The 25,493-nt window shown below is 49.3% G+C and overlaps 1 protein-coding gene across 1 annotated transcript in view; it reads right to left on the bottom strand.

Moving 5' to 3' along the window:
* Positions 1 to 23,190, bottom strand: part of PLEKHA7 (pleckstrin homology domain containing, family A member 7) — a 199,246-nt gene extending 176,056 nt beyond the window's left edge. Inside the window, exons 1-3 of the mRNA XM_012654426.1 lie at positions 23,096 to 23,190; positions 22,891 to 22,967; positions 22,754 to 22,811 (exon numbers count right to left, since the gene is read on the bottom strand). Of these exons, the coding sequence (XP_012509880.1) occupies positions 22,754 to 22,811; positions 22,891 to 22,967; positions 23,096 to 23,181 (221 nt within the window). The 5' untranslated portion in view covers positions 23,182 to 23,190. The remainder of the gene's footprint in view (positions 1 to 22,753; positions 22,812 to 22,890; positions 22,968 to 23,095) is intronic.
* Positions 23,191 to 25,493: the final 2,303 nt, after the last annotated feature.

Genomic DNA, 25,493 nt, shown 5'->3' with positions numbered 1-25,493 from the left:
ATAAACCCCTTTCCCATCTCTGGCCCTCACCTTCATCTGAGATATGAAGGGAATGTAAAAGAGTCTCCCATTCTGCCTCTTTATGACTCACTTTCACTCGCAAACGGCAGTAAATCTGCATCTCTGTTCAACTGCCAGCTCTACTGTCAGGAAGTCTCCCAGCTGGAAGGCGACACCCCCACCCCTCCACAAAATAACTACACCCCAATACCTTTTCTCTCCCTCCAAGTCATTTTTACCCCACACAGGGCCTTGCCTCCTCCAGGCCTGTGCTGCTGCTGTAACCTTTGCCCCCTTCCTTGCATAATGAAGTCTCTGTATAGGCCCAACTCAAATGTTACTTTCCCTATGAAGGTTCCCTGGATCCCTCCCTTCTCAAAACCTGTTCCAGTCTCTCCTTCTGCCTCCTACAGATAACTGACCTCGAGGGCAGGGGATTCTCTTACTCTGCATGTCCCCAACCAGTGGGCTGCAGCCCATTATTGGTCTGTGGCCTGTTAGGAAATGGTCACACATCACTTCCTAAACTCTGCACAGCCCCCACCACAACACCCCACCCCTCCATCCCCTGGAAAAACTGTCTTCCATGAAACTGGTCCCTGGTGCCAAAAAGGTTGGGGACTGCTGCTGTTACTTATTGCTGCTGTCAGGGAACTCACTTTATCACAAAATATCTCAGAGGGCTCTACACAAACTCAAAGACAAAATCCATTTCATTCTCTAAAACACCTGGCACGTAATAGCTCCTGGATCACCACTGGGTGAAGTTTTCCTAGATAATGTTTGGAAGGCCGGTCTCCTTGAGTTGACTGCACCTGCTAATAACCAGTGTTTGTACCCTCTCTCCTTGACAAAATGCTTTCTCACTACCTCACAAAAGCCCTGTAGGGAGGGACAGATATGATCCCCTTTTACAGAGAGGACAAATATCTTACCCAGGGTCACAAGCTGTACAGGGCCACGCCAGGCCTCAAACGTAGGTCTTTTAATTCTAATTCTAACCTTGTGTTCTCCCCACCACATGTAGGGTCACATGTGAACCTGGAGCCTGTTGAGGAGATCTGGGATTGGAGAGAGACACAATCTAAACCTCTCCTTAGGATACCCCTGGGAGCCACATCCCAGAACAGAAGAGGGACAGTCAGAGACTCTGGACAGAGGAATGGCAAAGGGCATTTGTTCTATATTCTCCTCTGCCTCCATCCCATGCTTGATTATCTCTGGTGACAGTGAACTCAGTACATCCGAAATATTTCAGAAGGTTCTGTTGTAAACGAGTTAAAACCTTTCTCTCTGTAGCTTTCACAGAGCATGAGACTCTTCCACGTGATAGCCCTTTTCAGCCAGGCTTCATGTTCCTGTGGGTCTCTTCTTCCCCATGTGAAATAACCTCAGTTCCTTCAGTGGTTGCTAAGGAGACAAGGTGTCCAATGACCATCACAGTCAACACCTCGGGAGGGCTCCAAACAGCCACATCTCTCTCGAAAGGGTGATCCCAGCTACTCCATCCGGGATTTCCCCAGATGGAACAGAGCAGCACCATCACCTCCTGTGTTCTGAGGACTATATTTCCATTAATGTAGCCTTAAACAAAATTTAGCATTTTGGGTGGTCACATCATCCTGTTGGCTCCTATGGAACCCATGTCAATAAACCCCTCTGTCCCAGAGCGACATCTCACAGAGGGCCCGGCCATGCAGAAGCATGGACAAAACTTATCCTTTTCCCAGCTTGTTAGAGCAGGAAGTGCAGGAACTCTGGAGTCAGACCTGGACTGGAATCCTAGTCCTGCCACTTATTTACTGAGTGACCGTGGACAAATTACCCTTTCCAAGTTTCAATTTTCTCAGCTATAAAATGGGGAATATTTTCACCTCTGATTTGAGAAATAAATGAGATCAAGTATGTAAGTACTTAGCCCAGACCAAGAACTTGCCCCTGGACGCCAAGTTGGGATGAGATTCAAACCTAAGTCTGCCATCCCAAAGCTTAGTGGCCTTAGGTACTAAGCTACAGCCCCACGCCCTGTTTCCCTGTCCCACCGTCCTTATCATCATTTTTGCTTTCTGTATCGCTCCACGCTGAACTGTGAATTCCTTAAAGATGTCCTTGTTTTTGTAGCCCCAGAATCTGGCAGAGTGCCCCTTGGCACAGAGTAGGAGCTAACGAATGCTGATGAACAAATCATTATATGAACAAGTTAATTACGCTGGCTTCAAGAAGACACATTCTCATTTTGCCCTCTCTCAGCGGCTCTAATCATACCACATGGACTGGGTGGTAAGAAGTATTTATTTCATAAGGGTTTACAGGACTGAATCATGCCAGCACTATCTGCCCCTATCCAGGACATAGCAATGTTTCCCTTCCCCAGCAACAAAATCTCCAAGACTAGTGAGGTTTGCTCTCCGCTGCTCCTGGACGCTGAGCTGTGTGTACTCAGAGGAGCGTTGGCTGAGACGGTCCCTGGTGACACCAAGAGGGCACAGATCCTAAGCGGGAGAGAGTTGATTCCAGGGTTTCTCCAGGGTTCCCCAGCTCTCTGGGGCTTCATTAAAAACACCCTATCCCTGTTCCCAGGTAATTAATAATAGGAAAAAGAAAGACACACCTGCTCATACTCAACAGACCACCTCAAAACCATCCATGCTACACCTTATGGAGCACTCTTATCTCACCATTTGTGTCACCGCTTGACGCCACACTGTCCCAGTAACCCAAATACTATCAGTCCTTCATGGAATGCTTGTGAGTTCTTCCTTAGAGCCTTTCCCTGTTCTTCCTAAGGGTGTGGAGTCAGTGAAAGCCTTGATTTCATCAATTCTGAGCCTTAATTTTTCCCATCCCATCAAATCGGCACACAATTATCAACCTCAAGGTTGTAACATGGTTAAATGAGATAACTACATAAACACTGTGGCCATGTACATAATAAGTATTCACGAACATTAGTTCTTTCCTTTTGGTCTATTACATCCCAGAGCCTTGATTCACACTGTCCTGGGCACAGCTCAGCTCCAACCCTACAGGGAGAACCTTGAGAGCATGGATGGCATCTGCTCTGGCCACTGCAAGTATCTGTATGGCTCTAAGAACTCAATGGGAATTTAAATACTCTGAATGTTTAGCTGGTGAGCCAACCCATTTTCATTCACTTGGTCATTGTGGACAGGCAAGATAGAGAATGTCTATTTCCAGATAATTCCCCAGAAGGGGTGATTGGAAGCCAACATAGAGACAAACAAGGATGTCGTGTGGTTCCCAGACTAGAGAGGAGTCTTTGGGGACACCTGAGCCAGGATACCCAAGGCCCATCCCTCAGCCTCCGAGATTCCCAGGCTACGGCTCCCTCGGATGCAAGGAGGCACCTCTCAGTGGCTGACTGGCTTCTCAGACAGGGAGTCCCAAGGAAAGAGTATCACAGAATTCAAATAACCATTTAATAAATTCATTTAATAATAATTTTCTGAGTGCCTACTTGTTCCAACCACTATTCTAGGCACTAGAGGTACAGTCTTAAACAAAACAGGCACGATTCCTTACCTTCATGGAGACTGAATTCTAAGGGAGAAAGACAAACAAATTAAAACAGAGTATGTCTGGGTCAGGTTGAAAACTCTAAAGCAAAAGAGAGTAGCATCTTTTGATGCTAGAGTAGGCCGGGCGCGGTGGCTCACACCTGTAATCCTAGCTCTCTGGGAGGCTGAGGCGGGCGGATTGTTTGAGCTCAGGAGTTCGAAACCAGCCTGAGCAAGAGCGAGACCCTGTCTCTACTAAAATTAGAAAGAAATTAATTGGACAACTAAAAATATATAGAAAAAATTAGCTGGGCATGGTGGCACATGCCTGTAGTCCCAGCTACTCGGGAGGCTGAGGCAGGAGGATCGCTTGAGCCCAGGAGTTTGAGGTTGCTGTGAGCTGGGCTGACGCCACGGCACTCTAGCCTGGGCAACACAGTGAGACTCTGTCTCAAAAAAAGACTAGAGTATGCTGGGAGAGAGGAGTCAATAAAGGTCGCCTCGGCCGGCCAGGCGCAGTAGCTCACACCTGTAATCCTAGCGCTCTGGGAGGCCGAGGTGGGCAGATTGTTTGAGCTTAGGAGTTTGAGACCAGCCTGAGCAAGAGCAAGACCCCGTCTCTACTAAAAATGGAAAGAAATTAATCAGACAATTAAAAATACATAGAAAAAATCAGCCGGGCATGGTGGCGCATGCCTGTAGTCCCAGCTACTCGGGAGGCAGAGGCAGGAGAATCACTTGAGCCCAGGAGTTTGAGGTTGCTGTGAGCTAGGCTGACGCCACGGCACTCTAGCCTGGGCAACACAGTGAGACTCTGTCTCAAAAAAAAAAAAAAAAAAAAGAAAGGTCACCTTGAAAAGGTGACACGTGAGCAGAGACCTGAAGGAGAACATTCCAGACAGGGGAAATAGTAAGTGCAAAGCCCGAGGCTAGTTGTGCTTAGCAGGAAGGGGAAGTGAGGTTGGGAAGGTAGAGGGGGTAGAGGCGGGGATGGGACCAGGTGACAGAGGAGTCCTGGATCACTGGAAGGACTCTGGATTCCACTGTGTGTGTGAGCTGAGGGGTGACCCAATCCACCTTCCACTAGGAAACAATCCCTCCAGCTGCTGCATTAGGAGAGAGGAGAGAAGCACAGGACTGGTTAGGAGGGTAATAGTCCAGACTACAGACATGGAAGTCGTGAGAACAGTCTGATTCTGGATACATTCCAAAGCAGAGCTGACAGAACTTTAAAAGTTCCCTGGAAACGTGCCTGATGCCAAGTAGCCCTGAGCATTACCACATGTTTGTACTGGGTAGACCAAAGGGCCTTCTGAATTTGGTCCTGCTTGTCTGACCTTGGACTTACAGCCTCCTTGGGCCTGTGTCCTCATCTATAAAATGGGAAGAACAATATCATTTAGGGATACCATGAGGATTAAAACAAATAACGTGTGAAAAGCACCGGTCACAGAAAAGTGCCTCGATGGCTGCAAAATTCCCTCCAGGCCTGAGTGGTGTGAGTTGCAATCTGACTGAATCCTCTCCATGACAGCACCTCACCTTGCCAACTCTGTCCACCTGTCCCACCTGCCCAGCCTGGGATGGAGCTGAGGCATCAGGAAGACCCCAGCATGCCCTCCACCCTCCCGCCTCATGCCTATCAGGCTCAGTACCGGGAGCCCATTCCTGCAGGTTCAGCAGAAGTCCCCGGCAGTTCTAAACATGTCCTCTGACTCTAGCCCACCAGAAACAACCAGCATTGGTGGGTCATCCAGGGAGACTTCTGCTCTCTCCGTTCCTGTGGCTCTCCCTGCTGGTGGCGCCGACCTCACAGGGCCCCATGAGCACACACTGGGCCCTGGGTAAATGGTGGTTACATGGATACAGAAACAAGCCCGGGACACTGCTTCCTTTCTTGTCTTGGACACCGGACTGCAGACCAGAAAAATAGCCCCAGGTGCAACAGTATTAAATGGTTCCACTTCACGTGCTTGCAAATGTCACTTCCACACAGTTACTGTCACACCCACAACCTCAGTTAAAGTTTAAAAGCCCTGCACAAGGACCTTTCCCAGACCCTGCATATAAATTATCAGCCATAGAAATAAATCCCAAAGGCCTCAGAGAAATCAGGACAGATTAAAGGAAAATAAAGAGGTGAGCCTAAGAGAAAAGTGAAAGCCTTCTCCATTGTTCCTCTTTTCTACTATCCCTGGGTGGATTTAAGGAGGGGTAAGTATGCAAGGGTGTTAGTGTCAGATAATTGTCTACGGCAAACAATTAAGTCCACGAGGAATTACAGTGAACCGTCGGGAACAAAAGCCTAAATATAAAGATTTTCCCTCAACTTGAATCCACGATCTTTCCCTTACCCACGGTCCCCACACCTTTCTCCCAGAAGCACTGAGCACACAGGCCTGGAAACCAGACTCCCTCTGCCAGTGCGGTCGGGCCAAGGCCAGCAGGTGACAGGCACCCTGCTCAGAGCCCTGCAAAGGGGCGAGGGCAGGAGAGAAAGGCAGCCCTCAGCAGCTCCCCTTAGAAGGCCCTGGCGGCGTACAAGTAAAAGTGAGGGCGGCTGTTGCACTTCCAGGGGTCAGGTTTTAACTAGGCCACCCCTGGGACACTCACGCCACCCATCTCTCTCCATCCCTTCTATTTTAAGGCAGCCGTGCTGCCAGGCAGCGGTGTGGGTTACCAGCCTTCTCGTTTGGAGGCCAACCCTCACCTGCTGGGGGGGATCCCGCACAGGTTCCAAGCTACTGGCAGGCCCAGCTCTGTGGATGTCAGTGTGAGCTGGAGTCTGAGAGTGACCATCACCCTAGCATACTCCGCCTTCCTCCCCCACAGCCACGCCCAGCCACACCCCTGCTTACACCCTTCCCTGGATCCTCATCACCATCAGCACAAAGCTCCAACTCCTGTAAGTGCCCCACTCTGCAGCCTCCTCTCTCCGGTGTCCTGGGACACACCACGCTCTCACGTGGCTCTGCCAGTGCTGCTTCCTCTCCCGCAAACATCCAAACTCCCTTCTGTCACCCAACAAATTCCTACTTTTTTTCAAGATCCAGCTCAAGCTTCCCCCACCGCAAGCCTTCCCTGGCCAGCCCTCCTCTGCACCCCACAGACTCCATGCTTCCCTTATCAAATCATTTGCACAGCATCTGCTAGTTGATGACATGTCTGTGTCCCCACCAATCATAGGCTCCCAGGCCCCTTGAGGACACCGATGGTGCTTTGATTCATTAACTGAATGGCTACTATGGACCAGATACCTTCTGGGGGCAAGTAATATAGCAGTGAACACAACAGACAAAGTGCCTGTCACGGAGCTAATGTTCTGGTGATAATAAATAGCCAACACACAGTAGTACTTTCTATAGTCAAGACTATTCTGTTAGCCAGGCACGGTGGCACGCACCTGTAGTCCCAGCTACTAAGGATGGTGAGGCAGGAAGATCGCTCAAGCCCAGGAGCTTGAGGTTGCAGTGAGATATGGTGACACCACTGTACTCTAGCTGGGGTGACAGAGTGAGACCCTGTCTCAAAAACAAAAAATAAATGAAACCTATTCTGAGTATATTACATTCACTCATTTAATCCCTGCCGCAATTATTACCATCCCCATTTTACAGTTGAGGAAACTGAGGCTCCAGAGTACACAACTTGCTAAGGATTACACCACAAGCTAGTAAGTTACAGGGATGGGGTTCAGGACTGGCTGTGTCCCAAAGCCCATTCTCCTAACCACTGGGCCATTCTGCCTTTCAGGGCTGTTTTCTCTACCATGCTTTACTCATTTTGGTGTCCACAGTGTCCCAGCCAGTGCTTGGCACATATCAAGTGCTCAGTGAAGTTCTGCTAAATGAAGGGACCCCTGAATGATGAATGCTGGTCCCCTGCCTGACATACCCACCCCTCCTCTCTTCCCCACCAAATTCTGGCTCACAAGGCCCCCCAAGTCTTCCCAGACTCATCCGGCCGATGCATTATTCCCTCTTGGGTACTTCTCTCCATGTGGCACCTGCACGACTTACTCTGATATTTAATCACACACCACCTGAACATCCTATCACCTGTGTGGACATCCTGCTTTGCCAGCTCCCTGGTCTCCCTGAAATCCCCCAGAGTGTAACAATATGGTGCCAAGCACACAGCAAAGATGGATAAAGAAATGCCAACCTGAATCCAACCTACCCTCTCCATTTCTCCATCATCAATGGAGCTCTTTCTCCCTCTGCCCAGAGGAAGCAAGGCAGGGCTCAGGTCAGACATAACCTTTGCTACAACTATATCCAGATTACTTAGACCTATAGGCTATAACAGCCAAGGTCATAATTAGGGTGCAGCTGTAGTTAAAAACAGCAAGTAAAGTTGGATAATTTTAAACCTTCAGTTAAAACCCATCAGGATGTTCAATTCCCTCCATTAGAAAATGCCCATAACTGAGAATCTGAGCTACTAGACAGTATACACAGGTACCCTCTGCATATATCAGAAGACAAGCATCTCTGCAGGAGGTAAGTCAAGGAATTCCCAAATATATTTGGACCAGGAGAGCCATTACAAAGAAGAGACAAAATATCTGTTGTTCATGGGAAGAAATGCTAAAATTGATTGAACCGTACTATGTTTGAGGAACTAAGTGCTTTACATATTATTATTTTTGCTTAATCTCTACAAAAGACCCATGGGGCGAAAACCAGCATTTGTGCCATTTTACAGAGGTTCAGTAAATTGCCCAAGTTCTATAGTCATAAATCTGGCTCTCAAGCCTGTGCACTCACCCACAACCCCATAGCTGCCCCCATCTAAAGTCTGGAGTGGGAACAGCTAAACTGTGTATGACACGGAGTCCAGTCAGAGGCCCTCAACACGGAGACAGCAGCCTCTCAGCGAGGTGGTCCCTTCACCTATCCCACCTGATAATAGCACACCAGACAGGCAGGACTTTCCAGTCGTAAAGAGAGATCATGCAGCCCCTGACACCCTGAGAATATAGGCCTGAGGCCACAGCCAGCTCCAGAAAGGTCTCAAATTCACAGGGACGGGAGAGCCAGGGATCCCTTATCAACCTGCAGGAAGGAAGTCAAGAACAGCCAGGACGGAGTCTCCTGGGCCACAGAATGCTTAAAGTAACTTAAAAGCCGAACCTTGGAGTGGCTCTCTGCTTCAAGTTCAGCCAGGTCCCAGCCTGGAGCTACCAGGCCCAGGTAACCCCTTTTCCTACATGACACAGCAAGGACTGGTTTGTGGATCTGTCAGGACCTAGTGAACTCTCCTGCCTCAAGGTTCTGCTTCTGGGCCAAGGACATTTCTGCTTCCTCCCCAGATCCACACTTCTTACATCACCACCCTCCTCGCAATACTCTTAGGGGTTTATGGGGACAGAAAAGCCACCTATCTTCTCCCCTGCTCCCCCCACAGCCTACATCTACCTCTTCCCACCAGAAATGTCCCAGGACAAGTTGCAGAGGAACAGCCCCAGAGGCTGCAGGAAAGCACTAGAGTGAGGTTTTTATGCTAATTCTTCTCAAAATGCCAAACCCTTCCACTATGAAAAGGAGTTTATTTTCAAAATATTTTTTCCACTTTATCAGAGTGCGGTTGGGGGAGGGGGAGTTCCATCCTTAAAGGAAGTCAAGTCCAAAGCAAAGACAGAGGGTCTGTCTCCCCTTCTGAATTCCAGATCCAGGAGGGAGAGCGGCTCAGGAACCCCTGTGAACCTAACTGGCCGGTGGGCTTCCTTCACTCATTCACACAGGCAGGGGGCAAGATGGCAAGACCGCTAGGGCCCCCTCAGCCAGTCTCTGAGCTCCTGGTGCTGCAAGGCGTAGCCCACTGCAAAGGCCAGGGGGCTTCTCTACAGCTGGAGGCGTGTGCTGGGGGGAGGAGTGTCGGGTTCTGTCCAGGAGCTATCACAGCAGAAGGCCTCCCGCAGTTAGCTTAAAGAGAGTCCCAGACCCACAGCCCAGGCTGCGCCCTCTCCTCCCTCACCATGGTCATGGACTGCAATCTGTGTGAAGCATCAGCATTGCCCTGAAACAAATCAGAGCAGCCTCCACAGCACAGCCGGTCACGGAGCATGGTGGAACCGGGCCAAGAGCGGCACAGGGAGACTGTGAGGACCCCAGTTAGGGAGCGCTGGGTGGCCCTGGTTCCGCTCCCTTATACCTGTGCATCCAGTTACTGTATTTAACCTCCCCATGCCTCAGTTTCCCCATCTATAAAATAAGGATGATAATAGTACCTACCTTATAAGGTTCGCATGAGGACTAGAGGGATGTCTGCTGAGCCTTTAGAGCAGTATACACGGTCAGCACTGGATAAATATTTGTAAAAAAAACAAACAAAAGAAAAAAACAAATAGGGGCTCAACAAAAGCAACTGGCTTCTCCGTGTGGCAGCCCCATGGCCCCAGTGTTCGTCTCATGGCATCCTAGAACCAAGCGAAATCCAACACAGACCTTAAGGGAGAAAAAACTACCTCAAACCTTTCCACTGACTCAAGGAGGCAATCAGCACCAACCCAGATCTCGCTTCCCCAGGCACAGCCTTGAAAGGCCCAGCAGGATCATCACAGCACAATCACTACCCCTTATATCACTGGGCTCCTCAGACACACGTGGCTTGTGGAATAAAGAGTGTACTTTGGGTTCTAATTTAAATCTCTCTTCACAGAATAGGAAGCCAATTACTTTCCTCTCCCCAAAAGAATTAATATCCCCTCTGAGTTTTAGAAACCATCTGGTGCCAAACACACAAACACGTCCACACATTTTCAGGTGAGGAGGGTTGAAAAAAGTTGAAGCAGAGGCCAGCTGAGCCTTCTCCAGCTCCCACCCACACACAGAAGCTAAAAAAATGTAATTATTCAAAGCCTCGGTAAATGGATGTAATTTCAGTTACCACCAATTCCATTTAGAAATGCATTAATGGGTACAGTGACTATAGATATTTAGCTTTACAGCATTCATCTGTCTATTTTTTTTTTTTTTTAAATCCCCAGGTCAAAATGTGTTGAGGGAAAAAATCTTTCCAAACACATTTTTGGGCAGGGTAGGCTATCATTTCTCCTCCCTGGGACCCCGACTTTGCATCCTTCCTCCTGCCTCACTTTACAAGCCCCCACTTACTCCCAACTCCAGTCGACCCTCTCTCCTTGCGTGTCTGCAGTTTCAGGAGGGTCATGTCAAATGTTCAATCAACCAACCCACATCTGTCTAGCTGAGTACAACACTGTGCCTGACACTGTCCCCAGGGAGCTGGAGAGCTATTCATGGCACTCAGTCACAATCCCAGTCCTGCCCTACATCCCCCAGGACCAGCTCAGGGAAGACTGCAACGCCAGACACCTCTATGACTTACTTGTCACCACCACTGCCTGCAGGACACGTGTATTTTCCCACACAGAGGAAGCACTCCCATTTCTCAACTTAATCGCCTTCTGCTTGCCTTCTCTGGCTATCAATGTCAATCAGTCAGAACAACCTGTCACCCCAGCCCCTCAGGAGGACTCTAAGTGGTCATGGGGTTCTGAGATTTGGATCTGCTAGTCTGCCCCCCAGGCAGACACAGTGCCCATTCAGTGGTCACCCACAAGATCAGCCCCACAGCCTCCCCCTGGGACTGACAGCATCATCTGGGCAGAGGTGAGGGCAGCACATTCCCACCTTTATTGAGAAAACCAAAGGCTCACCAGGAGCCCAGCTCTCCAGCATCTGCCCTGGGTGACAGGGTGGGCATTAACAGACAGCTGTACCCCACAGATACCCTCTCAAAGTCTTTCACACAGCTTAATCCTACCAATTTGGACAGATGTCGTCCTGTAATGAAAGAGACTTGCGGTGCCTGAGCACCAACTATGTGCTGAAAAGCAAGCTAGGAGCGTCAGACAGGCTGTCACATTGAATTCTCAGATAACACTAGGGAAGAAAACAGCATCATTACTGTACAGATGGGGAAGCTGAAGCTCAGAGATGCTTCCACTTTCAGTGTCCAAAAGAATCACCTGTGGAGCTTGTAATAAATGATTCCCAGCCCCACCCAGCAGAGGTTCTGACTCAGCATTCTGAAACAATGCTCTAATTCATACCCTCACTGCCCCTCATCAGGTGTCCTAATATAGACACCAGGGTTATTGCCTCCCTCCAAATAACTAGGCGGTGCAAATCCTGGGAACCCTCTCCACTGCGGGGGTGGTGTGGACAGGGAGTGTAAATCAAATGTGTCGATCGTAAGTACAAGACACCTGTTCATTTCTCTCTGGGCGGACACAGCCACACAGGGCCTCCAAGATGAGGAATCATTTCTTTGATATTTAGCACCAACCATTTAGTGGCCAGCTTCCTTTTAAAAGACAATTCTCAATAAGAAAACACAATTCTTCTCTGGCTAGTCTGACCTTAGGAGACTTCCCCAAGAGAAGTAACCACAGCTCCTCTGGCAACTGGGCCGCATCTCACCTTGGGAAGGGGCTGCCTTTACAGGAGTAGTGATAATAACAGTTAATTCCTATATAGCACGTACAATTTGCCAGGCACTGTTCTAAGTTGGGAGGCATAGTCATTGTGACCATTTTACAGATGAAGAAACATCTGAAGACACACACAGAAAGGTTTAAATGACCCATCTAAGCTAGCAGCAGAGTCAGGATTTCAACCTAGGCACTCAGACACCAGAATCCATGTTTTATCCATATACCACTCTGCTGCAGCAAGCTACTAGTGAAGGATTTTATCCAGCGCCTGTCCCTACTCCTCAGCTCAGGACCAGCCTCTTGGACACTCCAAAAGGCACACAAGTACTATGACACTCACCCCCGGCCCCCAGTTCCTTTGCATCATCCCCGCTGGCCCCTCCTGCCTTGGGCTACCCACTGCTCTGCTCCACAGCTGCCTGGCCTTCCTCAGTCACCCTCAGAGCCCCCAGCCCCAGGCACCCATATTGAAACTGTCCAGTGTCCCTCTCCTCTCTTGGACTGGGCTCTGCTAGAGGGCACAGACAGTTACCTCTATTTCTCTCCACAGCACCCAGTGTCAAGACTGGCTGCTTAATCAGAGTCTGGTGACTGAATGGATACATCCCTGATCAAAAGTCATCCAGCCTCCAAGTAAACTCTTCCTCCAATAAGGCGCTCACCACTCCTCAAGGGGGCCAACTGGCTCCATCTGTGGACAGGTGCAGACACCTCAATTTGCAAGTGGAGAGGGTATGTTTATTGCAGAGGTTATTGAATTAATCTAAACTACAGCTCTGGCTCCCCTCATCCTGGGAATAGGACATTCTTCTCTCTGGCTTCACCCAGCGGGAGAGAATACAGGAGGCTGTGCAGCCAGGGGCCTAAGTACAGGGCTGGAATGGGATCCTGCCACCTCCATCCCCCAAGCACATTGCCCACCTTCCCCACACCATAGACTGTGTTGCAGGAAGGCACAGGAGGTAGCCAGCAGCCCCAGGAACAGACTTCATACTAACTCCAAACTGTCAGATCTCAAGAGGGTGACGGCTCTTTCTTGGCAGGAAAAGCCTCTGAGAAACCCTGAGAACACTGGCTGTGACATTGGCAATGCTCTTCTGGCAAGACCTGAAAGAGACAGCCTGGCTCTAAGCAGGCTTAAGAGGCTCATCAGCCCCTAAGCTGCAGTCAGCTGATGTTTGGGGGGATGGGTGACACTCCAGCTGGAGCAGGTCTACTCCCCCAGAGCACAAGGGACCAGCCCACAGTAGGTCCACCCTACCTATCACTCTTCTACCCTGTGGGGACTTCCTTAGGGAGGCCCAAGAGGGCTTCTGCCTCAGAGTCACAGAGAAGGTGCAAATAACCAGTTTTGAGGGACAGACACTATAAGGAGGATTCAGAATAGAGGGCGTGGTGATAAGAGCCAAAGGCACCATGTACCACGATAGAAACTGAACAGAATTTGGAGCCAAGAGGACGCAGTTTCAAGTCCCAGCTCCCACAATGATGCTCTGGCCTTGGGAAGATCATTTAACCTCCCTAACCCCTCAGCCTCAAATGCCTGATCTGTAAAATGAGGATAACTAAAATATCTGCTTCGAAAATCAATGTGTTTTTCAACTATAAAGCACCACGATTATTACTGTTGACACTTGTGACCTGAGAAGCACCAGACAATACATCTGTCCTTCAGTGGTGAGAGCTGTTAACCAGGTGGCTGCCCAGATTAAGAAGCAGACATCTGTGCAGCCCTCTAAACGCCCAGAAAAGAGGCAAACCAAGAGCTGTTTCCACACCCCATTACCCTGGGCTCTCAGACCCTAGACACCTGCAGCCTGGACAAAACACCTGTGGCTTTGGGATAGCCTAGCCCTTGAAGGATAGGTTATAGAGCGTTATTTTTTAATTAACTTTTTCCTTTCTTTTTTTTTTTTGTTTTTGAGACAGAGTTTCCCTCTGTTGCCTGTACTGGAATGCAGTGGCACCATAGCTCACTGCAACCTCCAACTCCCAGGCTCAAGCGATCTTCCTGTCTCAGCCTCCTGAGTAGCTGGGGCTACAGGGGCATGCCACCACACCTGGCTAATTTTTTTATATTTTACAGAGACAGGGTCTTGTTATGTTGCTCAGGCTGGTCTCGAACTCCTGGCCTCCAGTGATCCTCCCACCTGGGCCTGCCAGAGTGCTAGAATTACAAGGGCGAGCCACCACACCTGGCCTATTTTGTAATTACCTTTTATTTGGAGATAATTGCACACTTCAAGAAAAGTTGCAAGAGCAAGAACAGTGCAAAGGACCCCCATATGACCCTCACCCAGCCACACCCACTGGCAATATTTTGCCCCATTTTCTTTGCCATCCACTCCCTACCCCCACACATACCTTTTCTCCCCCCATAACCATTTAACAGCAAATACTTCAGTGTATATGTCCCAAGAATAAGGACATCCTTTTAATACCAGAATGGTTATGCAGTTTTTATTGGTCCAAACCAATTTGAGTTGAGTTATATAGCTTGCATGCTCCTGACCCAGGCAATCCCAGTTGAAGGCCACCAGACTGCTTCTGGAGCAACGGAATGCAATTAGGACTCAGAATTCATGTCTCCAGCCCACACATAGCTGTGTGGTATACAGAAGAGGAGCTCACATTTATTGGGCATTTACTATGTGCCAGTCACTTGCTAAACCCTTTCCATCAATTAATTCGTGTAATCCTCACAGTTAACCCCATGTTGCTGATGACGAATGACGCTTAAGGAGAGTAGATAACCTGCCAGGGTCAGGAAGCTGTATGTGGCAGAGCTGAAGTTAGAATCCATGTCTGACTTTGGAGCCCATACATTTAGCTACTGCCTCTTTACAGATGCCATCACCCACATCCAAAACCCTATGCATTTTTCTGCATAAAGAAGTTGCCTGGCTGTGCTTTGGGCTTCAAGAAAAACCAACCCTGCTGCACAGGCCAGTATCCAGGGGGGTGTGAGAGCAGGCTGCAGGAGAGAGAGAGGCGGTCCGGCACAACTCATAACTCAGCCCAAGTAAAGATGCTCTGGGGTCACAAAGCTGCTGATGTTGTTTTCCTCGAAGCCTGTTGTACATCCTGCTTTGGAGCTGTAGGGCCCAGAGAGGATGGAGAGCCAACAAGCAGCCTCCCCACACTTCCCTGTCACCTAAGACTTAACAGGGCCCATACATATTTCTGTTTAGGAAAACACAAAGTCATACAGTAAACACAAAGTGCTTTGCCAAAATGCTGACCTGAAAAGGAAGATATGGTAGAGGATTCCATAATAAATTAAATTGAGAGTAAAGTCTCAATTAATTTTAGTCTGCCAATGAATTTTTAGACAGAGCCAACATTGTGATGGCATTTCCTGCATCCAGTGTCCCAGGTGAACTGGCCTTCATCCTCTTCTGTCATTAGACCTAGAGTCAAAAAGTCAGAGAAGCCCTGGTCTGAGGGAACATGTCCAGGCCTCTTCCCTGAACCCTGAAAAAGCTGAACTAATATAGTAAGCAACTTTAGGGAAGTCACTTTACCCTTTGGAGCCCAAATTTCTGCACTAAAAAAATGCAATAATTGTGAGACTCAAACCAGAGGATGTTTGTGAAGCACTCTGTAAACAATAAAACGTTAACTCAAAATACTTCTCATTTCAGAAAATTGAAAAGCAAATGTTTTGACAGCCATTTAAAAACAACAGGCAAATAAAACCATATTCCTCCATGTTTTTCCCTCTGCCAATATTTACTTAAGATACCATGCCAGTTTATTGAAATGCTGCTGTCTTACACTGAGTAAAAAGATTCAAACCCGTGCTATCCTCTAAAGAGACAAAAACCAGAGCAGGCACCTCATTAAGTCACCAAATAGTCCACATCCTGAAGTGCTCTTTTTTTTTTTTCTTTTCTTTTTCTTTTGGAGCCTGGAATCTTGCTCTGTCACCCGAGCTAGAGTGCTATGGCATTAGCTTAGCTCATAGCAACCTCAAACACCTGGGCTCAAGCGATCCTCCTGCCTCAGCCTCCCAAGCAGCTGGGACTACAGGCGGGCACCACCACACTCGGCTATTTTTCTACTTTTAGTAGAGACAGGGTCTCTCTTGCTCAGGCTGGTCTCGAACTCATACTCATAACTTCAAGAATCCTCCTGCCTCAGTCTCCCAGAGTGCTAGGAATACAGGCATGAGCCACCGTGCCATGCCCTGAAGTGCTCTCTTAGGGAATCTTTTCCCAAAGTCTTCCATTTAGGAAGCCCCAAATTTACTCCCATAGACATCGAAAGAGTGCCATCAAAGGCACAAGAAACCTTCACCCACCTTCGTCACACAGGAACACCTCTCCCTACCACCAAGCATCTGTCCTCTCTCTGAAATACACTCCTCCAGTGGGGAAAGAGCCTTAAGAAGCAACTTGCAACCGTTTTTCCTAAAGAGATTTTCTTAAAGAGGTTTCTTTTGGGGGCTGTTTTGCGACTGTGCTACAAATCATGGCTCTTAATCCTTCCTTCAGCTTTCAACACAACGCTCACTGTTATTCCTTTCCCACAGAACCTAACACTTAAATCCACGAACCAGTTTTCACCCTTGATAAAATAACCAGGAAGTGAAACGTAAAGTGTGGGATTTTGCCAAAACTTGCCAAGCTGGAGGAGCTTAACCTTCAACAATGAGAGGTTTCAAGAATTCCCATTTTAAACATACATAAGCTGCTAGTTTGCCAGAAATTCTTTGTGGGACTATTACCTCAGCATTTGAAATAAAGTTTCTAGGACTGCCGTTCCCAGCAGCACTTCGATAAGAAAGATGACAAATAAATGAACCCACAGGTTTGGTACTCTACAACACAAATTTCACTAACATGAAGTTCAACACTTGTCTGGGGAAGAAAACGTGGAAGACAGGACAAACTCCTTCCTAGGGGTAGCTTGGAAGACTGCCCATGGGGTGATAGCAGAATTAAACTTCAAGAGGGCAGCTTCCTGGGCTGTCCAGTGTTCACTGGCTTTCCTGAGGGCTTCTAGGCTTGGTGCCTACAGCTGACTGGGATCCTCACCTGGACATCTGTCACATTTGGTGCATCCTTCACTTCCCAACTCCTCCTCTCTCCCTTTAATTTCAGACTGAAAAATGGGTTGCCGAATACAAAACACACACCCTAAATACTTGGCATTATCTCCAAAAGGGTAATCCTCTGAACGAGGCTTGAAGCCTTCCCTTATGCCTGGTCCCCACTTCCAGCCTCCTGGAGCCCCAGGCCCCGCCCTGGCTCCCTGCTCCTCAGGCCTGCCCAGGGGGATCTAGGCACAGGAACTTGTGCTCTATGGCATCTTGGAGTGGAGCATGGTGGCGGTGGTTCCTAGCACAGGAGGTAAATGTCCTGATATTTGCATTTAAAACTTTATATTTCACAATATAAAGATGAATTATAAAATTTATGTTAATAATTTAACATAAAATTAACAAATAATTTAACAAAAATCAAATAATTGATTTTTCTTCATTTAGAATGACATTAAATAACAAATTTTAAAAACCATGACAAGTCAAGGGAAAGACTGTAGAAGAAAAGTTTTTTATTTTAGTACCTTTAAAGACACTTTTATCTTTCTTTTTGAACAAGAAGCCTTGCATTTTCATTTTGTACTGGGGTCCCACAAATTATGTAGCCAATCCTGCATCTAGGACCTGCTTCAGGCCCAAAGGCTGGGGAGGGGAAAGTCAGCCTTACTTCAAGCCTCAGAAATGTCTTTCCCAAGAATCTCTGCTTTCACTTAGGGACAGGCACCCACAAGGAGAATGGCACCTACACAGGACAGCCCTGCAAGGCCCCACAGGTAAAACTGAGGAACTTGAAGCTAAAAGGGACCTTGCAAAATCAGCTGGTTCCCGCCAGGATCCTGGAGCCATGTCACAGAGAATGCCAAGGCCCACTAACTAGGGAGAGAAGGGGGCCTAGTCCAATGGGCAACAGATATCTTAAGCCCCAGATGCAGACCACTAAGGTTATGAGGTAAAGAAGCCAGAGAAGGCTGCTTGAGCCTCCACTAGCCAGGTTCCTGCTTTGAACATTGTTCTCAATAACAAATGACAACATCCAAGAAGCCTGGGGTCCAGGCCCCAGCCTGATTTGATGGGCCTGTTGCTGGCTGCTTAGCTTCTTTCACCTTGCCCATTCTTCCCCATACCCCTGATCTCCTCCCCAGTAAATTTTCCAAACCCGGAATACTTAGTGAACTCACTGGGCCTCTTTAAATCACTGCTCCTTCAATAAATATCAAGTGCCTACCCAGTGCCCAGTCCTGGGCTGGGTGCCACAGTTTCAGAAGCAGTGTATCAGATGCCTGCCTTCAAGGAGCGACCTTGGCACAGGGAAGGTAGCTGAGTCTCTCCTCTTGGCCATTCACCCTCCTTATTGACTCAAGACCCATTCAAAGCCTGCTGTAGGGAGAACCCAACCCACAAGGTCCCATGAAACCCCTGAAGAGCAGCCCACCATAACACTCCACATCCCGTGACTTCTTTTAGAAACTTCTCCTTCATAGGTCCCATGGTTGAAAAGGTTGTGTCTGCCAAACTGTATTTATTAAGAAATAATTAATGTCTTCCATTTCTTACTAATCAGAGACATGTACCACCCCTAATCAGCACAGGAGACCAAGGGCCACTGCCCTTCCAAGGCACCTCAATCCCCAGAAAAAGCAAAGATGAGGCCTGGCCCCCATCTCAGAAGCCTAACTCAGAGAAATGGCACATGGGCACAAGTCTCCTTCAAGTACTGATACTGGCTCACACCTGTGACCTGGGGTAGGAACCACCTGTACTACTATGATTACCACAAGGGGAACTAAAGACCTATGTTCTAGTCCCAGCTTTAGCACTTTGGCCAAATCACTGAACCTTCACAGACCTAAGTTTCATTATCTGAAGAATGGAGATCATCCCTGCCCTGCTGCCTCTCGGGACTGTTATAAGATCAAATAATTAAAGGTATAGGAAAACAGCCATCTGCCCTTTGCTGCAAAAATGTCCAAGATTACTGCAAGTTTCCGCATCTGTAAAATGGGACTAGTAAAAAATACTTACCTCATCAAGCTGTTGTGAAAATTAAATCAATAATAGTTACAGAACAATTCTTGGCATTTTTCAAGGACTTGAAAAGATTAGGCTGTTACATAACTGCTGCTACTATTATTGCCACTGGTATTAATGACACTGGTATCACAATCACTATTATACCTTGCCAACTGGCTAAGGGAATCATGGGAAAGCAGAGAAGTCCAAAAGTACAAAAAGTCTTTTTAAAAGGGATATCAGCATCACCTAGTCTTGAATTGGGAGAACCAGAAGTAGATTTCTTATATCTTTTGTCCCCAGTTAATGCAAAATTAAACTAAAAGTGCAGAAATCAAAACTAAAATTCACCTGCCTTAGCTTAAGTTTTCCTGCCTCAAGAAATGGACTCTGGAGAGTATTAAACCATTGGCTAAATACAAGAAGCAACTGATGCATCCTGAAAACCTCACACAACTTTCCTGGCCAAGGACCCATTAGGAAAAATAAAATCAGCCATGCAAATGCTTTGTCCCTCTAACTTCACTGAGCCATGTTAGAGAAAGACCTCACCCACAACACAAAAACCAAACATTCAGAAACGTTCACAACAAATCTAAGAGAGCAGACTGAAACATTTTTTTACACAGGGAAAAGGATAACAATTACTCCCAAATCCTTAAGTCTCTCAAGAAATTGTCACACAGGGAGGTAGGAAATACAATCAGCTGCCACGGGGCCCTGCCTTAAGGGTAGGGCAGAGTGTCACACACTGCTCTCCTGGAAGCCTGGGAGGAGCCGGCCAAGGCCCTGGAGGATGGGGTGCCAGGGCTCAAAGTAGGACCATGCCTAGGGACCTCACAGACAGTCACCATGGAAGAGTCAGCAAAAGGGCAGAAGGCTGGACTCTGGCCTTTAGAGTTCCACCTGCCCCCTCAAGAACCCAGCTCACAGCTGTGCCTAGTACATCAGGGCACTCACGGCCTTTCCTCCTGTCAAATGGATGATGGGCCCTGCTCCTCTGGGAGACCAGTGAGAGGCATGCCCTGGATCCCATCCCTCTCACCTTCTCAGAAACGCTGCCCCAGGAACTGTCCCGTCTCTTTCCTTCATCATCTGTTTCTCCCTCTCTACTGGATCATTCCCACCAAAACAAAACAGGCTGTCCAATCTCCCACTGAAAGAGAAGAGAAGAGAAGAGAACAGAAAAGAAAGGAAAGGAAAAGAAAAGAAACCCACATCCTCTCCAGTTACCAGCAAATATCTCGACCCTACTTCACAACAAAACTACCTGGAAGATTGGCCTATCCTGACTCTACCTTTAGGCTTCCGTGACCACGCATTCTCTAAGCCTTCTCAAGCCTTCTCAGTCTCCTGTCGGATTCACCTCTTTTCCTTTTAAACACTGTGCTGTCTCAAGGCTTAGGATATCTCTTTTCTGTCCATACTCTCTTCCTAGGGGATTTCACCTGATCCCACGGCTTGAACAACATCTGTTATACTCAAATGGATCTCTTTAGTCCTCTCTCCCCACAAGCTTCAGATTCATACATCTATCTGACATATTCACATCTCTAATGTAATATGGCAAAACAAGACCTCATGATTCTCTTCACCCCCAAACCTGCTCCTACCCTAGCCCTCCCATCTCAATGATGGGAGCACCATCTACTCCAGTGCTCCAGTCCCTAGGAATCAGCTTTGACTCTGCTCTTTCTCTCACAGATGGCTTCCAACGTAGCAGGAAGGCCTGTGGACTCTACTTCCCAAACACAACCTGAATCTGAAAATTACACCCCCTCTCCAGTGTACCACCCTCAGGCAAGCCACCTACCTCCAGCCTGGACTATGACTGCTGTCCTCCTACAACCCACTGTCCTCATAGCAGGTAGAGTGAGCATTCTGAAAATGCTAATCAAATCATGCCACTCCCCTGCTCAAAACCCTCCAATGACTTCTCACTGGGCTTAGAATGAAGTTTAAAAACTCCTTACTCCGGGTCATAAAGCTTTACATCATTTACCTCTCTCCTACTTGTGACTTCTTCTCATGCCACTTTCTCCCTTGTTCACCACGCTCCAGCCACACTGGCCTTCCTGCTCCTTGAACTTGAAGCTCTTCTGTGCCTTAAGCCCTTGCATTGGCTGTTCCCTCTTCCTGAAATGCTTTGCCACCTATCACCTCAAGATGGCTCCTTCTTGTCATTCAAATTTTACCTTAAATGTCCCCTATTCAGAAACACTATCCCTGATCTCCCAATTCAACCAAGCCACCGGGTCACTCACCTTATTTTAATTTTTTGTTTGGTAGTAACCATGATCTGGTATTATTCTTGTTTATTTACTTATTTTCTGCTCCCTCCCCTCCTCCACTAGATTGCAAGCTCCATGACCACCCAGACTTTGTTCACTCTGTAGTCCCAATGCCTAAAACAATGTGTGTCACACAGGAAAACTTTAATAATAACAATATCAATTGATGCAGTTATGAGCCAGAAAGCCCCACTGACAGAGGTTCTGACGGTCGCAGCCTGCTCCCCAACTTCACACACGTAAGAGGCAAGACAACAGAACCACAGCTAAGACCCTACACCTCACTTCTATAAATCTCGCCCGTGAGTATTTTGAACTATTGTGCAAGAGCCCAAACCAAGGAAAGAGGTTCCCAGATTTTCTTGAAATATGCTGCTCCACTACTAACAGGTTAAGAAATGAATTCTGACTCACAGTCCCCCAAAGTACACCCAGTACTAGTCAGACCGCTGTCCAGACCTTTGGCTAGTTCATTCATTCAGTGAACAAACATTTACTGAGTGCCTACTCTATGCCAGGCACTGGGGCAGAGGATGAAAGGCAGTTTCTGACCTCATGCAGCTCACCAGGCAGAGTGAAAAACGCTGCAACCCAGGCTCCTGCCTTGAGTGGGAAAGTAACTATACTAGCGCTAGAGTCTGAACGGCGCTTTATTTAACTTACTGCCCCTCGATCTGACTTCTGCAGATCCTACAGACCCAGGGTAACCTGGCTAGTGAGGCAACGCTCCAGGGCTTTCGCGGAGAAGCAACAGCTTAACTAACGGAGGCACGAGTGCCAGTCGCTGTTCAGCACCCGCCGAAGAAACGCCGAGTGTTCGAGGAAGACCATTGGTCGGCCGGTTCCCCTCCCCACCCCCACCCTCCCCGCAGGCCCGCGCAGTGCACCGAGGGCGGGGGTGTGGTTGCGACTCCCCGCGACCGTCCCGGAGAAAGCGGCCCGAGAGGGAGGCCCCCCCAAGCGAGATTCCCTTCATCTCTTCCTCCCCCGACCCCGAACCCCGTAGGGCCCGACCCGGCACAGAACTCTTGTTCTGCTCTCCCCGCCCCAGTCCACCCGGGTTCCGGCACCCACCCCGCTCGGCTCCGCGCAGCCGAGACCCCAGCGGGGAGGCGTGTCCGGCCCTCATGCCGGCGCCGGAATCCCGCCCGATTGCAGGGTCCGGGGCGCAGAGTTTGCAGCCCCTGCGTCCGCGGAAGGCCGGACCCCAGATCCCGGCCCAGGTCCCCCACGGAGAAGCGGACCCCGTCCCGCCCCCCTCTCGGAGCCCGCCACACAACTCGGGCACACAAAACCCCAGAGTGCGGCCGCGGCGCTGTGCGCGCCAACTCGGCCCGGACCGGGCGGGGGCGGGGGGTGCCCGGCCGGAACGCGGCCGGCCCCCGCCGCACAGGTGCGAGCGCGGCGCGGGCCCCCACTCACTCACTCGATGAAGTAGCTGGCTCCCTCCTCCGTGAAGCCCTCCTCCCAGCCGCGGGGCAGGTCTGTGGAAACGCGAGAAAAGTCCAGTCAAACTTGGGCCGCCGCGGCGCGCGCCCCCCACCCCGCCGGCCCGGCGCCCACCTGAGCGGATCATGTGGCCCGAGTTGACGGGCTCCCCGGTGCGCGGGTGCAGCCAGGTCGTGCAGCGGAGCTGGTCACTGCGGGGAGAGAGGTGCACCTGTTAGCGCCGCCGCAGCCGCCCGGGAGGCGTCCGCCCGGCCCCGCGCCCCCGCAGAACCCCGAGCCCCCGCCCGAGCCCCCGCATCCCCGCATCCCCGCGCCGCACTTGATGAAGAAGACGCGGCCGTCCCGGCACACGCCGTAGGACCAGTGCTCAGGTAAAGTGTCCCGCCCGACCGCCGCCGCCGCCATGTTCCCGGAGCGCGGAGCCGCCGCGGGGCGAGGGGGAGGGGGCGGACGCGGGGGAGGGGGCGGCGCGGGCGGCGGGCGGGAGGCGTCGGCCCGCTCAGTGCCGGGCGGCGCCCTGGGGCGCTCCATCGGCGCGCGCGCTGAGCGGGGTGCGACCGCCCGGCCAGGTCCCGGCGCCCGGAGTTCGCTGCACCCGCGGGCAGGAGCGCGGTGCCTGCGGCCTTTGTCCCTGCGCCTTCCCCGCCCCCCGCCCGCTTGCCCGGGCTCGCCCCTTTGCCCCTGAGACCCGGGCGGGGCGGGGGGGCCTGGGCAGCCGTCGGGCCCGCGGCTGGACCGGACGGACGCCGGAAAGGGCGCGCACCCCGATTGCCGCGGTGAACCCCGTCGGATCCCCACCGCGGAACTTCCTACCCAGGAACTGTACTTCTTCAGGAACCAAGCAACACTGAACAGGTGACTGCCATGTTCCCGCCTCCGTTTCTCCTCCGTAAAGTTAATAATAGAGTCTACACGGGGTTGTTGTGTAGATTAAATGGAGTAACAACGGTGTAAAGTGCTTAACTGGACCCTGGAGCACGTAGTAGGTGCTCTATTAATGCCAGGCCGAGCATGATTTATTTCATTTTCCCAAGTTTGCGTCGGGAATATGAAGGAGAGTGCAGGTTCTCCTCACACAGGCCGCACACGTCCCTGAAGTTGCAGGGATGGCAGGCTGCTGCCTTCAGTTCCTGTCAAGTAACAGAAAGAAGGGGTGTGGAAGGCTGGACAGCATCTCGTCCATCTTTGGAAGAGGAAAAAAGAGCAGCTGGCCAGGCAGGGCCTCTTGTGGGAGCTCTGGAAGGCTCTTTACGTGGCTGGCGCCTTCTTATATTCGGGTCTTTGCTCCCCATCTCAGCTCCTGGGGGAGCCCTCCCTAGCTCCTCCATGCAAGGAAGACCCTTCCCCTCCTCCCTTTGCTCTCTATTCCGTTACTTGTTTGCATTTAATTGACGTTGTATGCGTGTGTGTTTATTGTTTGTGATATATTATTAATACTTCCAACCTCCCACACTAAAACGTCAGCCGGATGAGAGGAGGGGCCTTGGTCTGTCTCATACACTGCCTTATCTCCAATGCCTGGAGCAGAGCCTGACTCATGTATGCATTCAATAAATGCAGGATGAGTGATCAGAGCAAACTCCATACTCAGACACCACACACACACACACACACACACACACACACACACACACACACACACACACTGAGCAAAAAGCTGGACTCTGGGTGAGTGTCAGGCCCAGCCTCCCAGGGACATGGGCTCCCCTGAAAGTGAAAGTGGGCATTGGTTATTTAGAAGGGTTCCCAGACAGGTGAAGTTAGGCTGGACCCTGAAGGGGTCAGGTGTGAGTGGGAAGAGAGCACTCCAGAGGGGAGGGATGGGAGAGCAAGCACAGAATGGTGGAAGGGTGTGAGATGTTGAGGAGACCAGAAAGGGGCCCTTCCTTGGGAACAGACAGTGGTGCTGGGACAGGAGGCAGTTATGACTTAGAAGAGGGATGGTGTGATTGTGGAGGATCCTGGACACCTGTCTGAGGGAGATGCCTGCCTCTGAGGAAGTTCTTGAGCAAATGAAAATAAGAAAGTAGTGTTTTTATTGTGTTAAACATTGATTTAAAACAATACATTAAATGGGCAAAGGATATGAACTCACAATTAATAGAAAAGCAATATGAGTGCCTTTTAAGCAAATGAAAATATACTCAGCCACGTCATGGGAGAATTGCAAATTAAAATTAAGGAGAAATACTGTTTTTTAGATATCAGATTGGAAAAGATACATGTTGTGGAGAAAGATATTCTTGTTCATGGTCGGTAGAACTATAAAATGGTTTAGTCTCTTTGAAGGCAATTTGGCAGCAGCTATTACAACTTAAATGCGTGTACCATACATACATTTGACCAAGCAATTCCACTACTAGGAATGTATCCTACATTAGTGCTTATGGGGCACAAGTACCAATGTACTAGAGTGTTCACTACAGAATTGCGAATAATTACAAAAAATGGAAACAGCCTAAATGTCTATCGAAAAAGAGCTAGTTGATTAAATTGGCATACTCCTCAATGAAATATTATGCAGTTAAAAAGAATGAGATAGATTTCTATGTACTGGTATGGAATGATCTGTAAGATGCTAAGTGAAAAGGCAAGATGCAGAACCGTATATGTGATATGCTACTATCAGTATATAGTTATAGTCACTAGATTAAAAATCAAGAAACAGGTAAAGTGTTTGCTTCTGGGGAGGTAAACTCTGTAATAGGAATGGTAGG

The sequence above is a fragment of the Propithecus coquereli genome, unplaced genomic scaffold, assembly GCF_000956105.1.
Source record: "Propithecus coquereli isolate 6110/MARCELLA unplaced genomic scaffold, Pcoq_1.0 Scaffold44, whole genome shotgun sequence".
In the NCBI taxonomy this organism is placed as follows: Eukaryota; Metazoa; Chordata; class Mammalia; order Primates; family Indriidae; genus Propithecus; species Propithecus coquereli.
The sequence above is the reverse complement of the archived record's forward strand: the minus strand, read 5'-3'. Positions and strand labels throughout refer to the sequence as shown.